Genomic DNA, 23,780 nt, shown 5'->3' on the forward strand with positions numbered 1-23,780 from the left:
TCTCACCATGAGGCAAGTCTGTCCCAACTTGGCCACCTTGCTGGAAGTCAGCTCAAACTGATACTTCGGGGGACTTCCTGCAGTTTCAAAGGGTCTTTTCCCACAAAGAGCCACCAAGAAGGACGTCCCAGCCCCACTCCCTGCCGCAGACACCAGTGGGCAACTGCACCCCCCCCACCCGCCTTCCCACCGACTGAGCCAGCTGCTCACCCTCACCAGCCACCCCCTCGCCCCGGAAGGCAGCTGGGATCAACCCCTTGGTCTGAGTGGTGGTCGCATCTTTAAGAAGATGAAACTGGCTTCCAAATCTAAAACTACCTTTATTTGTGGTTGGCTCAACATAAGACGCCATCATCAATCAGCAGAATTATAAAACTGTACAGGAGGTACAAAAATAGGCCATTTAACTTATATAATTACCCTCACATTGTCAAGCTTTAAAAATACACATAAAAATTGTACAATCTGGCAGTTTATAAAATATAAAGCTAAAAAGGAGGATTTTAGGCTCCACAAAGAGGATTGTTTCACATAATTAACACACATTTAACAACTAACCATCCACAGAGAAGACACGATGGCACAGAATTATTTTTAAATCACTTAAAAATTAACATTTTTACCACGACCAAATTATTCACCCTTTACTAACAAAGCCTACTGTAAGGCATCCATCCCGTGGAAGGATACAGTATAACTTTTCCTTTTCCAGTTTTAACATGGTCAGGGGTGTTGTCCAAAACAAATCGTCTGTGCTTTAAGCAAGTGCAATTGTAACTGGGGTATACTTCAGAGTAAAAATTAAATAAATATAAATAGGTTAAATAAATAGGTCATTGCAAAAAGAACACTACGTAAGGTTTGCATCTGAGAACGTGGCAGAGTTGACTGGTAATGCTTCCCGGGTAATGGGGACACCCCCGTCACAGCTTTTGGGATACTGGAAAGGAATACTGCACCCACCAAGCGCAGAGCTCGGGAGGCGGTTGTGGGTTAAGGCTGCCCCGGTGGGAGGCTCCCTGCGGATGGTTCTGTGGTTCTCCAATGATCACAGGAGAGACTTACGTGCTGCTACAGTCAGAACCGGAGTCACGCATGGGAAATCACTGTTTCAAAAGGAAGTACAGAAGAGGATAGACGCTTTGGCTTGAAAGATAACGGTCCAACCCTGGAAGGAGGAAATCTGGCTTATCTGGATGGGACACGCAGTGACTTCCTTGGAAAGGCTGCTGCCAGGCCAGGCACATCTAAACAACTCCAGGACGGCCAGGGCAAAGCAACGCCGGGAGGCATGAAGGAAAGGGATTTCAGAAACCGAAGGAAAGCTAACGAGAATGTAAGGGGGCTCTACAGGGTGCTGGGCTCGCTCTTCCTGCACAGAGGGCTGTGGACGCGGAGCCAGCCCATCTTCCGCAGGAACCAGCTGAGGAGCACATGGAAAAGGGGAACGGTCTTGGGAAACCCAAAGTATCGGGAAGCTGGCCAGAGTCCAACTTCTGAAACGAGAGCAGCCAAGAGGAGAAAGCACTGCTGTCCAAAGGCCCCCACGTCAGCGAGAGGTCAGAGCAGCAATGAGAGGAATCACACAGATACACGAGTCACGTCCACACAAAGCCTTGGCGGGAGGACCAGGGTAAACGCTGATAAGGACCGTTCTTGATGGGAAGAAAATACTTTGCTGGACCCACTGGCCTGGAGCTTTCCCAGTACAACACACGCAGCGGGTCGCAGTGACGTCTCGCCGCTCAGAGCCTCCGATGACTACTGCACTGAGACAGGATTTTGTACGTCGGCGCCCAGATGGCTCAGTGACTTATCAGGTAACACCAGTGAGTCCTGAAAGTGCAAATGCTCGGATGCCTAGTGACATGCGGAGTCTTTTATAAAATGAGTTAGAAAGCTCGAGAAGCAATCAGAGAAAAGTGTCGTAAAAATAAAACCGAATACTTCAAAAAAGACCAACAGCCTTCTAGGACTCGTACTCCACAGCCCAGAGCTCAGCAGCACAGCCGGAAACCTGAATGCTAGAGGCTGAGACGGGATCTACCACAGGGTGTTTCCATGTCAAGTGTCCACGCAAGACCTCTGCAAGCCTCTGAAGGCCTGGATCCCGAAGGCGATGAGGATAAGATGGACAGAGAGCAGTCTGACCAGTTCTGAGGGGTCCCAGGACACGGGCGCTTTAAGACTGAAAAGGTGCAAACCCCAAATCGCGCCCTTCCCCAACCCTGGGCTCCTTCATGCACTGATGTTACCTTGTTGTCTCTCACCACAGGCTCCCATGAGAGCACAGGTTCTATCTTGTCCCTCTCTCTGTCCCCAGCGCCAGTGTCCCCGCATGCGGTGAATCAATGAGTCTCAGTGGGTGGTTAGAAATATGATCAGCAGAAAAGGCATTTTAAAGAGAAGTTGTCCTGCAGGCAAGTTGAGCCAAAACAGAGAGACGACAAGTATCGGGCGGCTAGAAACAACCTGGCTACTCTGCAAAGAGAACGCTCAGCAGTGCGGTACAGCCGCACCCGGCAGCAGAGAGCCGGCAGCCGGGAGGTCCCTCGTGGCACCTTCCCGCCGGTCCCTCGGCTGGCGGCACAGTGACCCGCGGAACGGAGCTGGCACAGGCAATGAGAGCGGGGAGAAGAACCCGCCTGGCTGTGCGGGTCTGAATGAGGTAACTGGTGAGCTTCACAGAGGTGGGTGCTGTTTAAGAGAACAAGAGATCTCAGGCATCATGGAGGGAACGGGCGTCTACAAAGGCAGAACCAGAGCCTGTGCTGCGTGGCCTCCACACATGAGCACCACGAAGACGTCGCACAGTAAGAAACAGTGACTTCCCCTCAGGCAGTGACCTCCACGGTGAGTCTCCGAGTTCACCGGGCGGACCTGCATGAGCCGCTCCCCCGGCTGGAGCACGTACAGGAAACGCTTCCTCACGTGGGACCCTCACTGCATGTAACCACTAAGGCTCTCGGTAGAGAAAAGATAGGAATTGATTAAAACGAAAATTAAAAATTACATTAAATTTAGGGGGAGAAAGGACACGGCGATTTAGGGAACATTACTCTGAGGATGACGTGCACAGTGACGCTGTAATGCTTGCTCTTCACCAGCTGGAGAATGTTCTGAATATGAACACTCTTCCTGGCGGGGGGGGGGGGGGGGGGGGGAGGGTACCACACAGAATAGATGTATTGCATTTCTTCTTCATGAGCAAGCTTCACGTGACGCGCAGCTCACTTGTGCTAATGTGGCATTCTACAGTGTGATCCAACTATAACATTATTAAAATCTGCCAAGAGAAACAAAAAATCCTGCCCACGAGGCACGTGGGGAGCCTGGCCTTGGCCACCAAGCCCCTGGCCACCCTGCTGGCTGCAGGGATAGAGGCCTCATCGCCTGCCCTCTGGCCCAGGGCTCTCCCGGGATGGCCACAGTGGCCAGGTAGGCCCTTGACCCTCCGGTTCCGAAGGCCTGTCCCTGCCTGGGTCCTTGATGGCCAGGGAAGTATCACTTCTTGCCCCCAAATGCTCCTAAGCATCCCTAAATGGTCCAGGCCACAAAGCCACCAAAAGCCACCATGGAGGCCACCAGCACATGGGGCCGCAGCTGCCATGGAACCGAGCATCTTCTCTGTTTCCCACACCTGCAGCCGTGGCCTCCCTTCCGGCGTGCGCTGACCTGTCCCAACACCACTGCCCTGAGGAAGCACTGGGTCCAGTGACCTGGGACACTTGGGTGCACCGTGCTCGGGGACCAGTGACCTCCGTCCCTCCGTCGGTGCCCCTCAGCCTGCTGGTCGGGGAGAGCGGCTCCGGCCCCCGCACACAGGCAGAGCTTAGGCTTTCTTCCTCCCGCTTCCTTCAAGGCCTGCAGGCTGACATCGAACAGGAAGTTTATAAAGAAACGTGTCTGAAGCCAGTCTATCCAGGAGGTGGAGGTGCCCTGCTGCTGCCTGGGGACGGCCCTTCCCGCAGCTGTTCCCTGGGGGTGAAGCTTTCACCCCCACCTTCCCAGCTTCCTGCAGGTCAGGAGGGGTCACCTCTCCCCATCTAGGGGTCAGACCCTCCTCTGCCAGCTGCAGAGCAGGCAGCTCAAGGCACTGGTTTGGGAGCCTGGTCTTCTTGCTAAGTGTGGCCTCTGGCCCTGGATTGCAGACAGGGGCGCTCAGTCACAGCTGGGGCCACAAGACGGAGTCTGGCCTGGCTCAGGGGCGTCTGCAGTCAGGGGGGCCTGAGGCTCGGGGGGCGGGTGGAAGTAGTAGGGCTGGAAGAGCCTCTCGTGGCTGCACAGCTCCATGGCCCGGTAGGTGTGAGAGAGGAGGTGGGGGAAGCGGGACGTGAAGTAGCGCACGAAGTCGTCGGGGAGGGAGCCCAGGGTCTCCCGCACCTCCACGGGGAGCTCCCGGTAGTGGTGCTTCTGCAAACAGGGCGACAGACACAGGCCATCAGTTAGGGAGCCCAGGAAACGCTGGTCACTTTTGTTACTCAAGGAAGAAAACGTTAGTTAGTTCTCTGTAAAGGAAAGGGGGAAGGGCTAAGCAGCCCACAATCCATCCTGCTCACCAGGGCTGCTTCCTCTCACTCGGAGACCTCGGAGCTGAGCAAGGCCCAGCGTGGGGAGTGGGTGGGGACCTAGCGAGGCCCCTGGCAGCCTCAAGCGGAATAAAGTCGCCTGGAACTGAAGTGTCTGCCCCAATGGGCTTGGAGGCCTCGTCTGGGCCTGGGCCATGTCTGAAGGCTGCTCAGTGACAGCTCAGGCCAACACCCCCAGGGCCCTCCAGAGACAAGTGGGGCCCCTGCCCAGGGCCCTGGAGACAGGCCCCGTGTGGGAAGTGCCCAGAGGGCCCTCTAGGGGTGGACGTGGTGCTGGGTCGGGCCGGCAGAGGCACCACAGTCAGTGGAGACCACAGAGCCCACCTCCCAGGTGAGCTGCTTGCCTCAGGTCCCCGAGGACGAAGCCCGTCGATGGGAGGAAAGTCTCTAGTTTGCCCCGTCTGGCTAAGGCCGCCCAGCCTCTGCGAGGTCAGCATTCCAGGCTGGGTGAGAGGGTGCATAGAGAATGGACAGGAGGAGAGGGTGCTGAGCGGCTGGGTTCACAGCCCTCACCTTATTTCTCATGGCTCGGAGGAGGTCTCTGACAGAGCCGCCTTTGTAGGTTCTGAATTTACGCAGATCTAGAAAAAAACAAGGAACGCAATGGAACAAACACTTTCCACAAGAAAACAATTCCTGAGGCTCCTGGGGACTAAGCGATGGGACTGAAACATCACTGCACTCTCATCGAGGACGGGAGCGCCCAGACTGAACCCAGGTGGGGCTCGTCTGCATCCCACCTGCTGATCACACCCCGACCACAGACAAGCCCCATCCACCACTGATCCGTCACTCAGACAACAAGGAAACACACTGGTGTCACGGTCTGACATGCATCTAAACCAGTCGACACCCACAGAGAGCCTCCACCCTGCATGTGGTGCTTGGAGCTCAAACAGCCTGCGGCTGCCATTTCCACGTTTGCGTCTCAGAACCGGCTGCAGCTTTGGGGACATCGGTGGTCACCTGTCTGGAGGGGGACGGTGATGTTCTCCCTCCAGTCCATCTTCACCACGGCTCGCCCGCCTCTCTCCAGCTGCTTCACGATCGGGCCGTCCAGGGACTCCTTTTCTATCCGGTCACTCACGTCCTGCAGGGAGACGAGGGCCACAGGCGGTGGTCAGTGTGGAGAGAAGCTGAGCTGGAGGATCGACACCCAGGCAGAGCGGTCACTGCCTCCTGAGTCCTCAGCTGGGCTGAAGCCGGCCTCAGGGCGGGGCAGCTGGACTTCTGCCTCCCCCACCCCAGTGAGTTAACATTCCCCTGGGAGTGGCCACGTCTGCTACTCACTGCAGAGAGGCCCACATGGTCCGTCTCCATGACAGAGATGACACAGATCATACCTGTCCACAGACCCTGAGCACCTCACCTGCATGTCACACCAGGGAGGACTGAGAAACACATCACCTTCCCCAAAGCCACCTGGCAACACTAGGAGGCCTTAAAATAGCCATAACTTTACAGGAGTTCATGTCCACTGATCCTGTAATTTAACCTCAGAATCTATCTTAAGAGCTGGGCAAACAAACAAACAAAAACTCAATATAAGGAAATGTTTAAATCTGTGAAACTTGAATGAAACTGTATGACGCCTGAGGTTTGCTTCAAAATATTCTGGGGCGGGGAGGGGTGGAGAGAGGGCCAAGGCTGAGTTAACAATTGCTGGACCCGGCTGATGGCTAACCGGGAGTTCATGATCATATTCCCTCTACTTTTGTGTGCATCTGAAAGCTCCCATAACACAGGTTTTAAATGATGGCACACACATATGATAGAATGCAACAGTCATTAGAATTTTAGAGCTTTAACATGGAAAAATACTTAAAATAGTATATACAGTAAAAAACAAAAAGGCAAGATACAAAACTGTATATATAGCTTGATCCTGATCTCACTTTTATTTTATGAAGAAAATATATTGCTGAAACCGGTTTGGCTCAGTGGATAGAGCATCGGCCTGCGGACTGAAAGGTCCCAGGTTCGATTCCGGTCAAGGGCATGTACCTGGGTTGCCTGCACATCCCCAGTAGGGGGTGTGCAGGAGGCAGCTGATCGATGTTTCTCTCTCATCGATGTTTCTAGCTCTCTATCCCTCCCCCTTCCTCTCTGTAAAAAATCAATAAAATATATTTTTAATAAAATATATATATATATATTAAGCTGCCAGGCCGACTGCCTCTAGGTATGGGATCGGGGTCATGTGTCTTAGTCCTTGTCCTGCTGCCTCTCAGCGCCTGGCGAGCGCTGCCCCAGTCTGCATGGAGCCAGGCCCACCTGGAAGAACTGGAGCTGCTTCTCGAGGCTCCAGAAGAACGGGTGCTTCAGCACATGCTTCGCTGACGGGCGCTTCTGAGGGTCCATGGAGATCATCTTCTCTATCAGCTCCCGGGCGATGACGTCTTCTGCGGAGGAAGACAACAAGCAGCGACGAACACATCACCACCAGCCCAGCGCCACGGCGGACCACCCCCACCTGACCCATCCGCACGCCCTTGGACTGAAGACTCCACGGACAAGAATTCGTCTGTAATTTAACGAAGAGCTTGCCCAGGAATCTTCAGCGGATAAGGAGAGTCCTCATCACAGGGTGTGAAAATACCCACTCAGAGGCTCGGTGACAGCCATGCCCCCTACCCTGAACTGGGGGCCACGAGAATGAGGCCCCGGCTGCACACGGGTCAACATGGAGAGAGAGTCAAGGTGAAGCTAAGAACCGAGCATGTTGCAAAATAGTATGTACCTATGCACATATGCCTAGATAGATGACCAGAGTAATATATACAAAGGTGTCATCAGCACGCATTCATCACTGTATAATGGAATTATGGGCCTTAAACATTTCTCTACTGGGAATAAGGGAAATTAATCCATCAGCAAAAATGTAAGTTTTTAATTTTAAAAAGTTAAAGACGTTTTTAAGAACTGGGTGTCGTGGGTAAATTATAACACAGAAAAGCCTGAGGTCAGGAAGAAAGACTTGCTGCACCCAAGTCTTTCTGGAGAGTGAGGACCTGGAGAGTAAGGACCAAGCTGGCCTGTCCCCAGCCCCGCCTGCACCCGCTGACCCTGGAGAGTGAGGACCAAGCTGGCCTGTCCCCAGCCCCGCCTGCACCCGCTGACCCCTGGCGCAGGCCAGAGCCAGTCCAGCGTATGACGCATGGGCCGCGTGTCCTTCCGAACGTTGGTGCAGGAAAGACCTCAGATTATATAACCCTCACCAGTCACGAGCTGGAGAACACAGGTCCCCACAGGGGCTGCCCAGGTCATACAGGTAATGGGTGACCTGACGGAAACTCAGCTTCTTGGCTCTAGAAGGAGGTGCTGCAGGAATAGTCCCTCCAGCCACAGGTGGGCTCCTGGAGAGAGCATCCCTGGGAACACAGAGCTGGCACCATCCCAGCGCAGGGGCCTCCGGGCAGCTGAGGAGCAGCTCCTTCCCCTGCACGCCCTGCTGCCCGCTCACCATGCTTCTCGGGCTGTAAGCAGTCGAGGCTGTAGGCGCCCAGGAGGATGTTGGCCTGTCGCTGCAGGGACTTGCCGAAAGGGTGGCTGCCCTCAGAAACCACGTAGTAGAACACGCAGCCCGCAGAGAAGATGTCCACGGTGTAGGTCTGAAAAGAAGTGCGGGGTGTGAGAGGCCTCCGGGAGCCCCTCTCCCAGCAGCAGGGGGGCGCGGCTGCCACTTCCTCCACGTTGAGCATGTCGTGGAGGACGGGCTGACGTTTGGGAATTGCTCGGAGCGGTGCTGGGCCCTGCAGGGGCTGCTTGGGTGGCGTGTTCACCTTCAAGACAGGGGCTCTGGGGCCGACTGCCGGGACCCGGCTCTGCCACCGGCCAGCCGGAAGCCCCGTGACCACTCCGTGTCTGTGTCCGCCAACGGAAAAAGGAGAGAACATGCTATGTTCCTTGGGGTTGTGAAGATTACGTGCACTAATACGTGAAAATTCACTTTAACTGGTGTGTGGCCAGAGGAAGCGCCCTCCTAGCCATCAGCTACTCTTCCCCCAGCCGGCAGGTGGCTCCTTGGAGGGGGGATTTCTGTGCCTTTGCTGCCTGGTGTACCCCAGGGCCTGCTTATGTTCGGCTTTAAAACTTAGTTAATAAAGGAATAAAACACTTGCTGCTTCAAAAATAGCCCCAGAAAGAAACTATGTGACAAGTTTCCAGGGAGGTCATTCTGATGTTCGCGTGCACCTCTCACTGATCCCACAAACCCGTTCTGTGTCTGCGGGGACTTTGGGGAAACGTGCAGTGTGGTTTCCAGCCTGCACTACTTGGATGTAACACTAGGTGGCTCCCGAGCATGGCCTGCCGCCAGGCTGCACCACTGATTCTCCAGCAGACACCTGAGGACCCGGGAGGGACCAGGAGCCCGGCACCTTCCACTCTGGGGAAAACACTCCTGTAACAATAACGACCTGCCATCCACCCTCAGCACAGCCCCGCGGGGTGAGCACAGCGAGTGGCATAAAGACCTGGGCAGAGAGGTCCAACGACGACCAGGGCAAGGTTGTCCTAGTCAAGGACGAGACTCAGGTCTTCCAATTCCCAGGCCCGACCACCTTTATCTCATCAGATTGTCCTCACGCGGGTGACAGATTCGGGACAGAGGAGCAAGTCCACCACAGCTGAAGCGCTCACCTGCCACTTCACCTGCTCGGTATCATTCAAGCTCCCCGTTTGCCACAGCCTGCGCTGCCTGACGCCCCCAGTACTCAGCACTGATGCCGGGGCGCTCTTGTCCTACACGCCTGGGTCCCCTGCTCCCACCAGCTCATCTCTATGCTCAGTTATGTTCTTTCCCAACCTTATTATTGCCACTTGTTCTTTAATTTAAATATCCCATAAGCTGTTAAAACACGGCTGCCACCAACTCTGAGGTGAGCTGAGTTTTGCAAAGATTCAATAAAGGGGAGTGGCTACAAACTCCTATGAACTGGATGTGGGAGACTCCACTGTAAGGGACTGGGACATAAATAGTGAACTAGGATTCTGCTCTTAGGACGGGTGTGAAAAGCCTAGGTCTCAAACTAGAAGGCACAGAAGTGGCATTGAGGTGCTTTATACAGGAGAGGAAATGAACAACTCCATTCAGTTGGACCCGAACGCGAAGAAAAAAACCTACGTCAAAGATTCCTATTACTTAACGAATCACAGTACTTGCTTTAAGTTAGTGTTTAAAGTGTGATGAATTTTCTCATGACCTTCATCATAACTGACTTCTTTGGCTCACTGACCAGCTGCTGGTCCCCTGTGAATGGGGTAAGAGGGCTCGACGGAATCTCATCTATGTCAGACTGGCTGATCCCATCCGGGTCTGGATCGGGGGATAAAGGTGCCAAGACACGACGGGCTCTCAGCTAAAGGATGAAGAAGCCAGCGGGAGGGCTCCTGTTGAATCAATTTGAGTGTCAAAAGGAGAAACAAAAAGAATAGGAAGAAAAGGGACTATAATGGATTATAACACTATTTAAAAAATCCATGAATTCATAGTGACTCAAAAAGAGAGAAAGGGGATCAGAAATAAAACTCCTCTTTATAGAAAAATGTCAGCTAATACATGCAGAAGAATTCCCACTGAGTTAAGGAATTCCGGGAGGGACTGTCAGCGGACGCTGTGCCATCGGGTGAATGACTGTTGGGAAAGAGGACACCATCCACGCTGTGCCAGCCATCGCCCCACAGGGAACTAACAACGAAGAGGAAAACGTGGTGGAGGGAAAAGCAGGCGCCACCTGCGCCGAGTGAGCCGAGCTGGCATCACTAGCGGGGTCAGTAACAACGGTACAACTGCCGTGCCGTGCCGCCTGATGCCGTGGCCTGTGACGGCTGCTGCAAGAACACGTACCTTCAATCCATTCGGTCCTTTGGACCTACTTTTAGTTCACAGGGACACAAGGACTACACAGGCGAGTTAACACCACCACGAAGAAACGAGTGAGCAAGCCCGAATGGGGCTTTCTCCAGACGAGCGCCTCACTCTTCAAACGTCACTCCCAGGGAGCAGAGAAGGTCGGGGACCGAAGCAGATTACAGGGGAGAGCGTCACATGCCATGCGAGGCACCTGACTGGACCTGGTTTGCAAACACCAGCTCTGTAAGCGGGATCTGGGGCAATGTGAATGTGGACTGAGTGTCAGAGGTCAAACGTTAGTTGTTGAGGTGTGATATGGTGTAAAGCTTAGGACTGTGCTTGTTCTCGGAAGACACCTGCTAGGGTATTTACGGGTGAAGGACTGGGGTGCTTCCCTTTTATATTCAACTGGTTCAGCAACAGAGAGAAAGTGAAAAATAACTAACAAGTGTTGAATCTGGACGGAGGTACAAAGGTATTTTCTGCACATCTTAAAAATCCTCAAAATGAAAAGTTGAGAGAAAAAAACAAAAAGAAAAAGAATACAAACTGGAAGTGCGTTCACCTTATGGAAGCTCTGAGTTCCCAAATACGGAGGAAGTGACTAGGGAAGGAGGGGAACCCCAGACACTTGCTCCCATTGGCCCCTCTCGTCCATCTGGTTGTGAGACGATACGAAGGGCCAGCGGCGTGCTGTTAAACACGTGTCACCGCCCTCCAATCCTGACAGGAGGCTCCTAGCCCCGACAGTGTGAGAGGCTGCAGTTTTCGAAGGCCTGTGCCCGATACTCACGGGGTTCTCCTTGCAGTCCTCACTCAGCATCTCCGGGGCGATCCAGCCTTCGGTGCCGGGCACCCCCGAGCGGCGGCTGAAGCTGTGCCTGCCCACTGCCAGCTTCTTGCAGAGGCCGAAGTCGGAGATCATGGCCTTGATCCTGCCATGCGCATTGGGCATGGAGAGGAGGATGTTGTGGGGCTTTAGGTCTCTGTGAACTAACACAAAACTCCGGATGAGCCCAGTGTGAACCACGGGCAACACCGGGCCTCCTCCTGCGATGGGAGCGCACCCTCCTCAGACTGCCCAGCGCCCTGCGCCTCTACAGGCTTCAACTGCGTAAGAATCCTCCTCAGACGCTTACACAGCGTGCACACCAGCGACGCAGCAAAGAGCTTCGGCGGAGGCCAGGCCCACCTGGGCAAGCCCGTCACCCGGTCACCCCGCCCGGGCCACGCCCCGTGGGGGAAGCCTCTCACCGATGTTGAGGGAGTGCAGGTGGGCCAGGCCGGAGGTGGTCTGCTGCAGCAAGGTGATGGGCTCCAGGCCGAGGTGGGCAAAGTCCTTCTGCTCCACGTACTGCAAGAGACACGAAGGCCCGGTCGCGGCTCAGCCCCAGGACTCGGCCCCTCAGTGCATGCTCCTCTTTCTCTTTTTAAAGTGATTCAATTTTATTTAGAAAAATCCTGCCTCCAGCTTTCTGCTTTAACATTTGGTACTGAGTCAGCTCATTTTCTTTTATCATATTTTAAGAAAGGGAAGTTTTACTGACAATATTCTGTCCAAATCCTTATTTTTCCAAAGACTTTCTCCTCAACGAATAGGCTAATTTAAACAAACAACTAAGCTCCAACTTACTGGTTTACAGTGGGAAAGACAAGAGGGTAAAACACTCAAGTTCACTGCCTCATACAGGTAAACCTACGAGTGAATGAGTGAGACAGTTTCACGGCGAGTTGGAAACTGAGCAGAAGGAATTATGATCCTAACGACTCGGGTCATCAGGAAGCATCCTCCCAGCCCACACCAGCCCTGGGATCGGGACCGGCCAGGTGTTCCAGAGGCCAAGAGGGAGACGAACGCTAACCACAGATTGCCCCAGGCAGGCTGAGGGACACCCCAGTTTAAGGTGGGTGATAAAACTGCTCCACATTTTGACTTTGTTTAAATGGGTATACAACTTGGCAAATGCATCAAACTGTCTGTCTAAAACGAGTACATATTATAACTTCAATAAAGTTAATACAAGGAAATAAAAAGGCGACTCCGGCCGTCCCTGAAACCGTGCCCCAGGTGCCGGGAGGAGGGAGGCTGCGTGGGCGCGGGCACCCACCTCCTGCAGCGTGGCCGCGCACAGCTCGATGGCAATGTACTGGAACTGCCGGTCCTTCTCGGTGCAGAAGTAACGGATCACGTTCGGGTGCTCATCAGACTCTCGCAGCAGCTGGACCTCGCGGTCGGCGAAGCTGAAGCACTCGGGGAGGATCCTCTTGACCGCCACGTCGCGGCTGTCGAACATGCCCCTGCAGGACGAGGAGTGGGTTGGGTTGGGAGGTGCAGGGGGCTGTGGAGACGACAGGAGGCCCGTGGACCCACAGTGTTCCTTCTCCTCTGACACAGCGGCCACCCATCTGCCTCAGAGCCCAGGAGGTTCCAACCAACCACCCGTGGTCACCCCTCCTCTCGCTGGAGGCGGCACTCTTCCGTCTGAGTCACGGCTCTGACCCTGCTGTACTCTGGAGCCTGGCAAGCGACAGGCACTCCTGTCTGTCGTGGTGAAGGCACAGGGGTCTCCATGCCACTCACCGGTACACAATTGTGCCCTCCGCTCCGTGGCCCAGGACGTCCTTGGGACAGAAGGAAATTTTCCCAACCATCACCATGCTGGTTTCCTCATCTGGGACAAAACGGGAAAAAGGAGGGACTGTGTTAAACAAACCCAACCTAAACCTGGAGGTGAGAGTGGCTACAGCTTCCTGCGCTCAGACTGAGACATGCATCTCAGACTCTCTATGCCTGTCCCCTGGTGAGAGACGCTCTATGCCTGTCCCCTGCCCCGGTCCTGCCTCTGCACTGCTGTGAGAATGAACGTCTTACACCTTCCCGAAGACAGGGGCTCGCTACAGACCCACCTCAAGGATTTGCTCCTGAAACGCCCGTGTGACATGGGGAGACCAGCTGCAGAGTCTCCAGCGTGAGACTGAGGACTCTGAGGTCTCCTGTCCTGACACGAGCCTGAGCCACCCTCCAAGGGAAAGTGGACCAACAGCTGCACTTTCTTCCCTGGCCCCTGGCTAGCCTCGGGAATGCTCTCAAGCCAGGGGCCAGTGCACCTCTGGTCAGCAGTGACTGCCAGCCCTTGTGGGGCAAGATGAAAGGGGACCCCGGGGGCTCCCAGAAGGCCCTCTGAGAGGAGAGGCCACAGATGGGCAGAGCCCCGGCCTGAGAGCGGGAGGGAGTCAGGTGAGAACATGTTGAAGCTTGGGAACTTCGTAACCCCATGGACACTCCCAGGAGGGCCATGTGCTGTGTCTCTCAGGTGATACTCCAATGAAAGAGAAAACGACACCAAATGGCAAATGGCCTTACCCTCCTCGTCCTGCTCCAGGCAGGGGCTGGTGCCGGCCCTGGAGGCAGAGCTGCTGGAGTGCAGCGAGTGGTTGGAGGCTCGGGGGGACGTGCTGGGGCTGCTGGTGCCCGAGCTCTCCGAGTACAGGCCGGACGAGTCCAGGAGCTCGGCGTCCTGAGCCACGTCCCCGGGTGCGTGGAAGGGCAGCTGCTGCTGCTGCAGGAGCTGGATTTTCTCCAGTTCCTTCTGGAACTGCCGGTGCTGGAGCTGCTGCTGCTGATGCATGCTCTGGGAAGAGAAACACACGTCCAGACACGTGCGGCGTGTCCCCTGGGCCCCGGGGGAGGCAGGGCTGCCTGTACCAGAGAAGCAGGTGCACCTTATGTGACCCCACAGGCTGGTTATCTCCCTGGCAGTTAGACTTCCCAGGACAGCCCATTCTTCCCACTGGAGGCTGACGGCCACCAGGCAGGGGCAGCAGAGGTGGACCCGCTTAAACAAGTGGAAAGCACCCCCAAAGTAAAGGGTTTATATGCCCATTCCTATATGGGCATGCGCTTCCCGGGCACTGTGAGCTAAGGTGATAACATTTCAGGGCTCGGAGCAACCTGATGAAGGAATATTCCTCTGGTACATGGTATCCAACGCACAGCCTACGCGACTATGTGACTTTAGCTCACTTATTTCCAACTAGAAAGTGGGAGGGATGACCAGGCCACCTTTCTCACTCTCACTGATATCTCTAATAGCCAGTTTTTAAGGGAAGAAAGTTAAAGGGATTTTCACCTATTATGGCTATTCTTTAAAAAGGAAAATGTAGTTAACTATTCAAAAGGAACTGTAAGCAAGGTTTACAAATCAGTTTGTACAGTCAAACCATAAGATCTTCTCATTTTTTGAGAAGCCAGTGTCTCTCTAATTATAATGCTTTTAAAGATTAGCAAATATGGACTTTTACTTGTGAAAAGAAACGTATATGCTTGTTTGCTGTGTTTTCCCGGGCCTCACCGTCATCAGGTGACAGGCACAGAAGCTTGGAAACATGCGGGTGGGCCAGGGGGAGGGGGCCGGGCCTCACCAGGGGGTAGGTGATGATGAAGGCCACCCAGCCGATGAGTAGGAAGGTGCTCAGGACGATGGTGGCAATGTCCTTGAGCACGGAGTCCACGGGGGCCTCGGGCTTGGCGGGGGCGTGAGCGAACTTCTCCTCCACACCCTGAGAAACGGTGCTGGGCGCATTCTCTGAAGTCTGGCCAACCAGGTGGATAACCTTGTGTGGGAGAGAGTGGTTACATCTCTGCAACATTTCCAGCAAGACAAACGAGCCAATGAAGAGAAGCACTGACTGTTCACAAGGAATATGTGAGATGTGCTGGATTTTTTTAAGCCCTCCCAGAGAGCACAGGGCCTGACAACCGCTGCCTGTCCCAAAGCGACTGCCTTAAAAATTACTGCTGTGATGTTATCGTTACTCAGGCTGAGCAGCCACTGGACTCTGGTCTCCCCACTTCCTCTCTCCGTCTTCCCTCTGCTGCCAGGGCTGACCAGGTTTGGTAACATGGTTCTTCTGTAGCCAAGTGATCCCCTTTCCCACCGGTCCCCACCTGGTAGCCTCAGATCCGGTCAGGCCTGTCTCCTCAGCCCCACAGCTGGACACACAGATCAGCCTCACCTCCAGGCCTAAGCTCTGCTGCTCTCCCTCCAGCGGCCTCTGCTGCTGTCCCAGCCTTCGGTCCCACTGCCTTTCCTGCAGCTTTTGCTAACAGCCATCTCCTTCCTCCCCTCCGTCCCTACCAACTGTCATTTGCCGTGGACTCCCCAGTGGAGTCGACTGTAAGCTCTAAAGGCAAGAGGAATGCCTTATTCCCACCACCCAACCCGAAGAGCCGTCACTACTCCCTGCCCCACTCACGTCCTCAAAGCTCTTTTTCTCAGAGTCGGCAGGAATCACATTTTCCCGGTGTTTGGGCAGATTGTTGGGGAATCTCTCCAGCATCTTGGTAGACGCAGACAGGGGCGTTTCATGGTGTCCTGGGAGAGGAAAGGACACTTTCATGAGAACAGCGTCCAGGTGGGGGCAGCCCTCACGGCCCAGCTGAAGCAGCAGTCGCTATCCACAGAGAGGTCCGCAGTGCAAACACTCACGTTTGTAAAGGGAGAGAACGAACACGAGAGGCAGGTGTCAGAAATGTCTCATCAAGACAGAAGTTTTGCCCAGCGGGTGTGGCTCAGTGGTTGAGCATCCACCCATAAATCAGGAGGTCAGCAGTTCGATTCTGGGCCAGGGCACATGCAGCGTTGTGGGCTCAATCCCCATTAGGGGGCATGCAGCCAATTGATGTTTCTCTCTCATCAATGTTTCTCTCTTTCTCCCTTCCCTTCTTCTCTCTGTCTAAAATCAATAAAAACTTTTTTTTTTTTTTAAAGACAGACATGTTGTTACTTAATGGCATGCATCCAGTCTTCTCAATCTCATAATGAGGGGCGAGAAGTCTCCTTGTCAGGAGAGGAGTTAGGGTGCTGGGGATACGTTTCAGAGCAAGACTTGTGTGCGTGGTCCTAACAGGCTGTCTGCGGCTGAAGCGTTAGGAGGCTTTGTTCGACGTCCAGGGAGTTCGCCCTTCAACGCTTCCCCTTGTAACATCACTCCACTAAGAGTGTCAACTTCCCACCTTGGTTTTCAATTGCCCCGGGAGAGCTCTATTTCTTTTACCGCAACGTGAGCTTCCATCCGGGGAGTGGTGAGCTATTCGCGAGAGCAACAGGACATATCTGCTAGGAGGACAGGGTCAGGTGCTCTCAGCGTTCACTGGTTCTCCACACGACTACTTCGTGACTACTTAGTATTCATCACACATTTATTGAGCATCTATTGTGCGCAAATGACCCCACACACCGCCAAGTGTGCCAGTTCACCTCTCCCTGGGCTGCTGGCACCCTGGCCCCGGACACTTTCCTGTTTGTTCTCTCACTGAGATCGGGTCCCACTGCGATCTTTCTGCTCTTCTATCCAAGGTTTTACGATGTATTGCTAAGATACAAACAGCAGCTAGTCCAAGCTACGGACATCTTTTGACCTAGAAAAACCCTAAGTCCCTCGCTTTAGGTCAGTTCTCTACCAACAACACAACACTGCTCTTCAAGGGAAGCCTCACTTTGGTCTGATCTGCCCCTAGTTGCTCCTTGCTGGCCGAAGACCTCGGAGACAGGCTTTGCTGGGGAGTCGTACTTCCTCACGCGAGGTCTGCAGACCGCGGACTCAGATTTGCTAGTGGGGCCCAGGGACCTGAACGTATCTCCCGGCCCCTCTAAGGCTAACAGAAGACCTTCACTCTAAGAAATCAAGCTGTGCCTTCCACGAGCCGCCATGCCCTGCCCGCCCCACCCCTGACGCCCGCTCTTAGTGCTCCAAGTCCCGACCCTCCTGTAGGGCACCTCGCAACCCACTGCCATGGAAGTGATTAGCCCCAATTCATTCGTCTTCCTCCTGTAGTTCCTATGCACAGGCTTCTCCCTCAGCTCGGTAATAACATGCTTCACATGCTGAACCAAGTATGCTCCAAACGTACTCACGAGACCCGGAAACACTTTCACGTAAATGGTACCTGCGTTTTAGTGATTATCTACCATCAGCAGTTATGTCCGGACTCCAGAGCAAAAGCAGAGGCTCTGCCCCGGGTCTGCTGATTCAGGGTCTCGGGGGCTTGAGTGCCTAATTGACAAAGCCCCCAGGGGAAGCTGAGAGCACCCCAGGTTAGCACCGCTGCTCTGGGCAACCCCCAGACCAAGTCCCTCAAGCTAAGAGGACTCACTTTATTTTCAAGATGAATGTGATGTGGGGATATCCTTAGTTTCTTCCACAAAAACCAAATAGAAGAACATAATAGTTCAACATGAAGAGCGTATCCTTTGGCCTTGGCCCCAGTTTACACAAAGACTATTTAAAATGGGGACGCGTGGGAGTTCCTCAGAAGGGCCTTCAGAACTGAGGATGCTTCCCCTAACAACTTCTTTATATTTCTTGGGTTTTTCAGTTTTCTTACTTGAGCAAATTTTCCTTTTTAAAGGGATATCATTTTGCAATGATAAAGCCATGAAGATTTTTTCTGTGTTTTTGTAATAGTCTTACATACACCTTTCCTTAATTTCCAATACTTTTTTCACTTCTTAACCATTAGTAGGCAGTCTGTGTCCCCTTAACTGGTACATAAAACAGAGTTGCCTTATCACTTTAGTGGCCGCTGCTCATTAGCTATTTTTTCCCTTACTGTGAGCCCCTTCACACAAGTTTTCCAAACTACTTCTGTTAAAAAAAAAAATACAGAATTATTTTGCCATCTCCTTTGCCCATTTTTTGGTAAAGATAATGACTAAGAGAAAAATGGCTGCAAGGAGTCAGGATGAATGAGAAGAACAAGACCTGCGAAGCTACAAAGGGAATGGTCAGGGCTTGAACACACCCAGGTTCCTCTCTGCACCACCAGTCACACCGCTCCCAGGCCAGCCTCCTAGGCCCCACTCCCCAAGCCCCTCCACATTCCCTACCCAGTACCCCGTCTCTGCTCTCTCTCTGCCCAGGCACCAGTCAGCAGAGATCAAGAGGGAAAATGGCGAGGAGAAACCTCACGAGCCCCTGTGCACTCTGGCACCCCCAGTTCCCTCCTGCCCACCCCACCCCCTGCAGCTGCATCCCCGCCTCTCACCACCTCTGGGGCTCGGAGGCAGCAGAACTGGGACACAGAACGGGCAAATCAGATTCAAGAAGACTCGGTCCTGCTCTAACAACTTGGGACACTTGCCAGAGACACAGCTCTCTCACCTCTGCCTTCATCTGTCACACTCACTGCCTCTGGGTGTCATCTCGATTCTTATCTGGCTGGCTGACAGCGGAAGAGTGATGGCAGCAACAGCGGAAGAGAAGGAGAAGGGACTCCCCACACACACACCCAGGATTTTTGCCGTGGCTCCTTGACCCGGATCCAGCCTCTAACTCTTCACCTCCCTCAGTCCCTGCTGGTCTTCAACCCTCGCCTCCCCCACACCCACGCCAACTCCAAGTGAATTCTCCCATAGAAATCACTCCAGTTTCCTTAACTATCAATGGAAGTAACAAGGGTGCCTACCTGTGAAAAATAGGAAATGTATTCTAAAGTGCTTAGTGCCGATGCCTGGCACATTACAGACATTCAGTGCATGAGATGGCTGCACAAAGTTTACATTACAGTCATGTGCTGCCTAATGACATTTTGGTCGTTGCCCGATTGCATTTATGAAAACGGCCCCCAAAAATTATAATAGAGCTGAAAATTTTCTATTGCCTAGCAACGTCGCCATCATGATGTCACAGCAAACCCATTACTCACAAGTCTGCGGTGATGCTGGAGTAAAGAAACCTCCTGCACTGACAAGTCATATAAGTGTAACACAGACAATTATGTACAGTACAAATATTGACAATAAACACCTATGTTACTGGTTTATGTATTTACTATACTATCCTTTTTGTTATTTTGAAGTGTCCTCTTTCTACTTATAAAGTTTGCTGTCAAACAGTGTTCCACGTTATGCCAGTAGCAGCCTCATACATCTTGTGCTTGCTGTGTCTCTGGATGGCATCATTTCTCGTGGGCTTGATTTAATCTCGTGCTGCTATGTGCAGGAACACGCTGTGGAGGCTTGTAGCCGTATAGCCTAGGTGTGTAGCAGGCTGTACCTTCTAGATTTGTGTAACAACACTCTGGGATGTTTGCAAAATTACAAAATCGCCCAACAACGCATCTTTCAGACCGTATCCCCGACATGACTGTACTTAGTACTTGAGTTTTGGAATAGTCGTTAAGCAATTTTTGGGAACTGACTTGGCAACACAGCTGCCCTGCTCATTTCCCTTGGGGGTAAACAGTTCAAGGTCTGGAAGGCTAGGACACCAGCTAAGCACAGAGCAGTTGACTGTAACTAGCAAGGTCGGCTCTGCCCGCCAGGAGGCAGCACATGGCAGGGAACCACTCACCGATCAGAAGCCAGTAGTTCCTCAAGTAGTTGAGCTTGTTCTTCCCTTTGAGCCCAGGGTTAAGCTTCAGGTCCGTGCTGGGTGTGATCACACACTCCCCTTTGTCCCCAATGGTGACGCCGTCAGTCTGGGGGCCTTCCAGCAAAGGAAGGGTGCTGCCTCGGGGCTGTGGACAGAGCTGAAGTGAGGCCTGGGCAGCCCTTGCAGGTGAGCAGGCCTTCTCTCCCTGTGACTGTCCTAAGGCACTGTCCTACCTCCGGTTGGGGCTGGTCCAGGACAGTCAGAGCCAGACACAAAGGCCATGGGACGGCAGGGGGGCTCCCCCCTCAGGGCGTGAAAGGCTGTGCTGAGGTCTCTAACATGGACACCTTTTCAAATTCTTTAGTCTAGGAACTGGGGACGGGAAGGGTGTGTGTGGAGTTCCCAGCGGCTCCTGTGAGCAGCAGTGTAAGTGAAGGAGAACGCCAGGGCACTGAGCAATCCACGGTCGAGGCACCAGACCAGGGTGGAGTCAGCTCCCCCAAGGAGCCCGCTGCCGGCTGGGCACGGCTGGACCTCAAGTGAGGCTGCCCTGCTCACAGGAGCCGCTGAACAACCCGCCTCACTGGAAAGACAAGGGATGCCAACCAAACACCTCAGACACCAAGTGAGCCGCCAGGAGCATGGGGTTTCAGACGCCCAGAGACGGTGCACTGACCAGGTCAGGAAAGGATGAAAAGGATCTGAGTAGCGAAGAGGAGGAAGGGGAGGGCCGGAGTGTGAGGTGCAGCCTGACTCAGGCTGAGAGAGATGGACAAGGAACTTCTGAGATCAGCGCCCGGGTTGGACCCCAGCAGTGGGGAGGACGGGCACTGTGGGCCTGGGCTGAGGAGAGCTGTGACCTTCGGCTGGGGGTTTAGACTTCAACACCCAGGCCAAGGGGATGACCAGGGCTTCCTGGGCCTAGCAAGCTGTTTTGTCACGCAGCTCTCCTCGAAAGGAGAAGGTGGCATGTGCAGGAAATGTTTTTGAGGATCTAAGATCTTAACCAACAGATGTTTATATATGATTCAAAGTCACTTTTTGCAAAAATGGAACAGGAGCAGTTAGGAGGCTGTATCTGTGAGCCTCCCCCCTCACCCTCTCGCAGGGGAACTTACCACAACAGCAACCCCCTCGTGGACCATTGAGGGGGAGGCATAGAGGCTAGTAGAGTATTTCCCAACGTACAGGGTGGGCCTAGGAGAAAAACATATGCATTCCACAGTCCTTTAAATTCTGGGCTTTTTAGAGAGAAGAATCACAGCCCCAGCCCCAAATACCACCCAGAAGAATAGCCAGATGAACTCTTAAGCACTCTGGGGTGTGGAGGCGAGACTCCTGCCCTGGCAGCAGGAGAACTGACTGCAGGCCCCGGCTGCCACTCACTGCCTGGTGTCCTCGTCTGCCACGGGCAGGGCTATGCTCAACCATCCCCACGGCGCCTGCAGAAAGGACTGCGTGCAGGGATCACCCGCGAGAGACTGATGCTTGCGGCCACGGCAAAGCCCCTGAGACGGTGGTGTATAGTTTAGAGAAAACATTCCTGCATATTATCTCATTTGCTCTTCTCCAAAAGCTCTCTCAAGTGGGAAACTGAGGCCGAGGTGGGGCTGGAGAGCACAAGCCTGCTGAATCTTAGACACATGCACCCTAAGAGTGTAGGCCTGATTTTTAAGTGGATATAACTTACAATAAAAACTTAAAAAATACATGAAATGGGAAAATGAGTACATCTCTTATAGTCCCACTACCTGAGATATATCCAAATTGTACTATGAATACTAACTGTCTCTTTCCTATCCCCACCCATCATTTTAATTCATTTAATACTTAAGAATTGTGAATCGCCAGGGGACGCCCCCGGGTTCTTATATTCTGGGGTTTCTGAATGAGCCAGTTTTAGCTCTCTGTTTTCCTCACGGCTTCAGAGTCAGCTGCCCGAGCCCTGGCCCCGTGTGTGGTGTGGCACGCTGCGGCCGGCCCAGAGTGTCAGGGTCACAGAGGCCCTTTCTGCCTGAGCCCTCCGACTCACATCAGCTTGCTCTTAGCCTCCGTCTCCTTGGGGAAGGGGTACTTCCACTTGGTGATGCGCCCCACCTCCCCGGACATGAAGGTCAGGTAGCGCAGGGTCTCCACAGCGACGTTGATGTGCATCACCTTCCGCAGCCCCTCCCGCTGCCAGACGTAAAAGGCCACCACAGGGGAGGCATAGTTCTGGATCCACAGGACGTCGCCAGACTCACTGTCCACAGTCACCACCAGCCCATCGCCATTGGACACAAAATGGGACATCTCTGCACAGATCAGACAAACAAAGCCACATCGAGTCTCGCCCTGTTTTGCAACCACATCCTCAGTCCCGGCAGGTTGTGGCCACTAAGCTAGAGGAAACAAGGTTTCTGGAGTATTCTCCGATCTCCCCCGAACAGTTTCACTCGTTTCCAAGGAGCTCGCTCAGGCTCTACCACAGCAACACACTAGGAGCTGCCTGGTTTGTAAGCCTACGACAGGATCACCCTCTGGAAGGTGAGTTACTTAGTGACGTTCGTCAGCGTTCCATTCGCTTAGTGAGAGCAAAGGGAGCCGATGGGAATGCATTTGATAGCAATCGTTTCAAACCTACTGATCAGGCTCAAAGTCAGGGCTGAACACATCTGACCACAGAGCTGGTTTCTATCAGACTTCCTGACCCCGGTATTAAGTTGGCAGAAGTGGTTTTTAGTTTTCATTTGAGTTGGGGGAATGTTTACTAGAGAAATAACTGGAGGGTGAGCCACATGTAGGCAGTGAGTTGTTACTGTCACAGGTGATGCTTTTTCCTGCTTCCCATTGGGCTTCTAGCAAGTTCCTTCTGAGACAAGAGGGACTGGGCAGAGTGCACCTTCCCTCTTCTCAGGCTACCTTGCACCGTTTTACTTGGCTTTCCCTCCTCACTTCTCACCAGGACCTGCCTTCAGTGCTGCCTGTTGAAGTATTTACTCTAATTCCGTGGGGAGTCCAGAACCTGCTGACCAAGACTCGCAAAGATCGAGCTTTTCTCCTGGGTCACAAGGACCACCCCGCCTGGCACAGCCACCCAGAGGACTTACTGTAGTCCACGTCGTCCTCGGGCAGCGAGGCTGCGTAGTCGAAGTAGGTGGCGTTCCACCGGAGCTCTCGGGTTTTGGTGTCGTACATGGTGATGGTGTATTCTGAGGACACACACCAGCCCGTTACCAGAAGGGCCACACACCCACCGACGTGCTGACCTTATCTAAATTACAACAGACAAGTCCTCCCTAAACTGCCCGCAGAAAAGGCCAGGCCGTCCATGTGGAAAGAGAAAAGGCCGTGTGGAGAACTGAAGTCTCAGACCCATGAGTGAACCCAGTCAACAGCACATGGAGCAGAGACGAGCCACCCCCGTGGTGCCCTTGAACGCAGGACTCACAGGATCATGACCAACACTTAGATCACAGTGTTGTTCTAAGCCACTGAAGTTCTGGGGTGGTTTATTATATAGCAATAGACAGATGATGTTAGAAATTGGTACCTAATGAAGTGGGAAGGTGTTATAACCCAAACCCAAAACATGTGTCATTGACTGGGACCAGGTGCCAAATGGAGGCCGAAAGGTCGATGTGGAGACTGAAAGAGCAGGAAGAAAACTGCTACTGGAAGCCGAAAAGGGGTAACCCAGGTTATGGGGGGGTGACACAATTACCCAATGAACTTGTGGATCTGGCTAAAGAGATTTCCACGCAGAATGCAGAAAGTACCGAATGGCTTCTCTCAACTGCATGTGATACATTGCAAGACAGATAAACTAAAGAAGAAACAATTTGGTTTTTGAACTGAATAGAGAGGAAATATAGAGGGTTCAGAACTGACATTCCAGCTGAAAAAGATTCTCGATGTAAAAAAAATGGCTTTAGGGCAAAGATGAAGTCCAGGGTGCTACCAGCAAAAAATGGCCTCGGGGT

General features: G+C 53.3%; 1 protein-coding gene across 1 annotated transcript in view; it reads right to left on the bottom strand.

The window, feature by feature from the left end:
* Positions 1-300: 300 nt before the first annotated feature.
* The window catches only part of ERN1 (endoplasmic reticulum to nucleus signaling 1), a 68,714-nt gene continuing 45,234 nt past the window's right edge, over positions 301-23,780 (bottom strand). Inside the window, exons 6-21 of the mRNA XM_059671677.1 lie at positions 22,908-23,066; positions 21,851-22,112; positions 20,937-21,015; positions 19,798-19,963; positions 15,700-15,818; positions 14,866-15,057; positions 13,808-14,075; positions 13,025-13,115; positions 12,552-12,741; positions 11,698-11,797; positions 11,237-11,436; positions 8,053-8,200; positions 6,864-6,991; positions 5,556-5,679; positions 5,103-5,170; positions 301-4,413 (exon numbers count right to left, since the gene is read on the bottom strand). Coding sequence (XP_059527660.1) covers positions 4,162-4,413; positions 5,103-5,170; positions 5,556-5,679; positions 6,864-6,991; positions 8,053-8,200; positions 11,237-11,436; positions 11,698-11,797; positions 12,552-12,741; positions 13,025-13,115; positions 13,808-14,075; positions 14,866-15,057; positions 15,700-15,818; positions 19,798-19,963; positions 20,937-21,015; positions 21,851-22,112; positions 22,908-23,066 — 2,546 coding nt within the window. The 3' untranslated portion in view covers positions 301-4,161. The remainder of the gene's footprint in view (positions 4,414-5,102; positions 5,171-5,555; positions 5,680-6,863; positions 6,992-8,052; positions 8,201-11,236; positions 11,437-11,697; positions 11,798-12,551; positions 12,742-13,024; positions 13,116-13,807; positions 14,076-14,865; positions 15,058-15,699; positions 15,819-19,797; positions 19,964-20,936; positions 21,016-21,850; positions 22,113-22,907; positions 23,067-23,780) is intronic.

Source organism: Myotis daubentonii, chromosome 16 (assembly GCF_963259705.1).
Source record: "Myotis daubentonii chromosome 16, mMyoDau2.1, whole genome shotgun sequence".
Lineage (NCBI taxonomy): Eukaryota > Metazoa > Chordata > Mammalia > Chiroptera > Vespertilionidae > Myotis > Myotis daubentonii.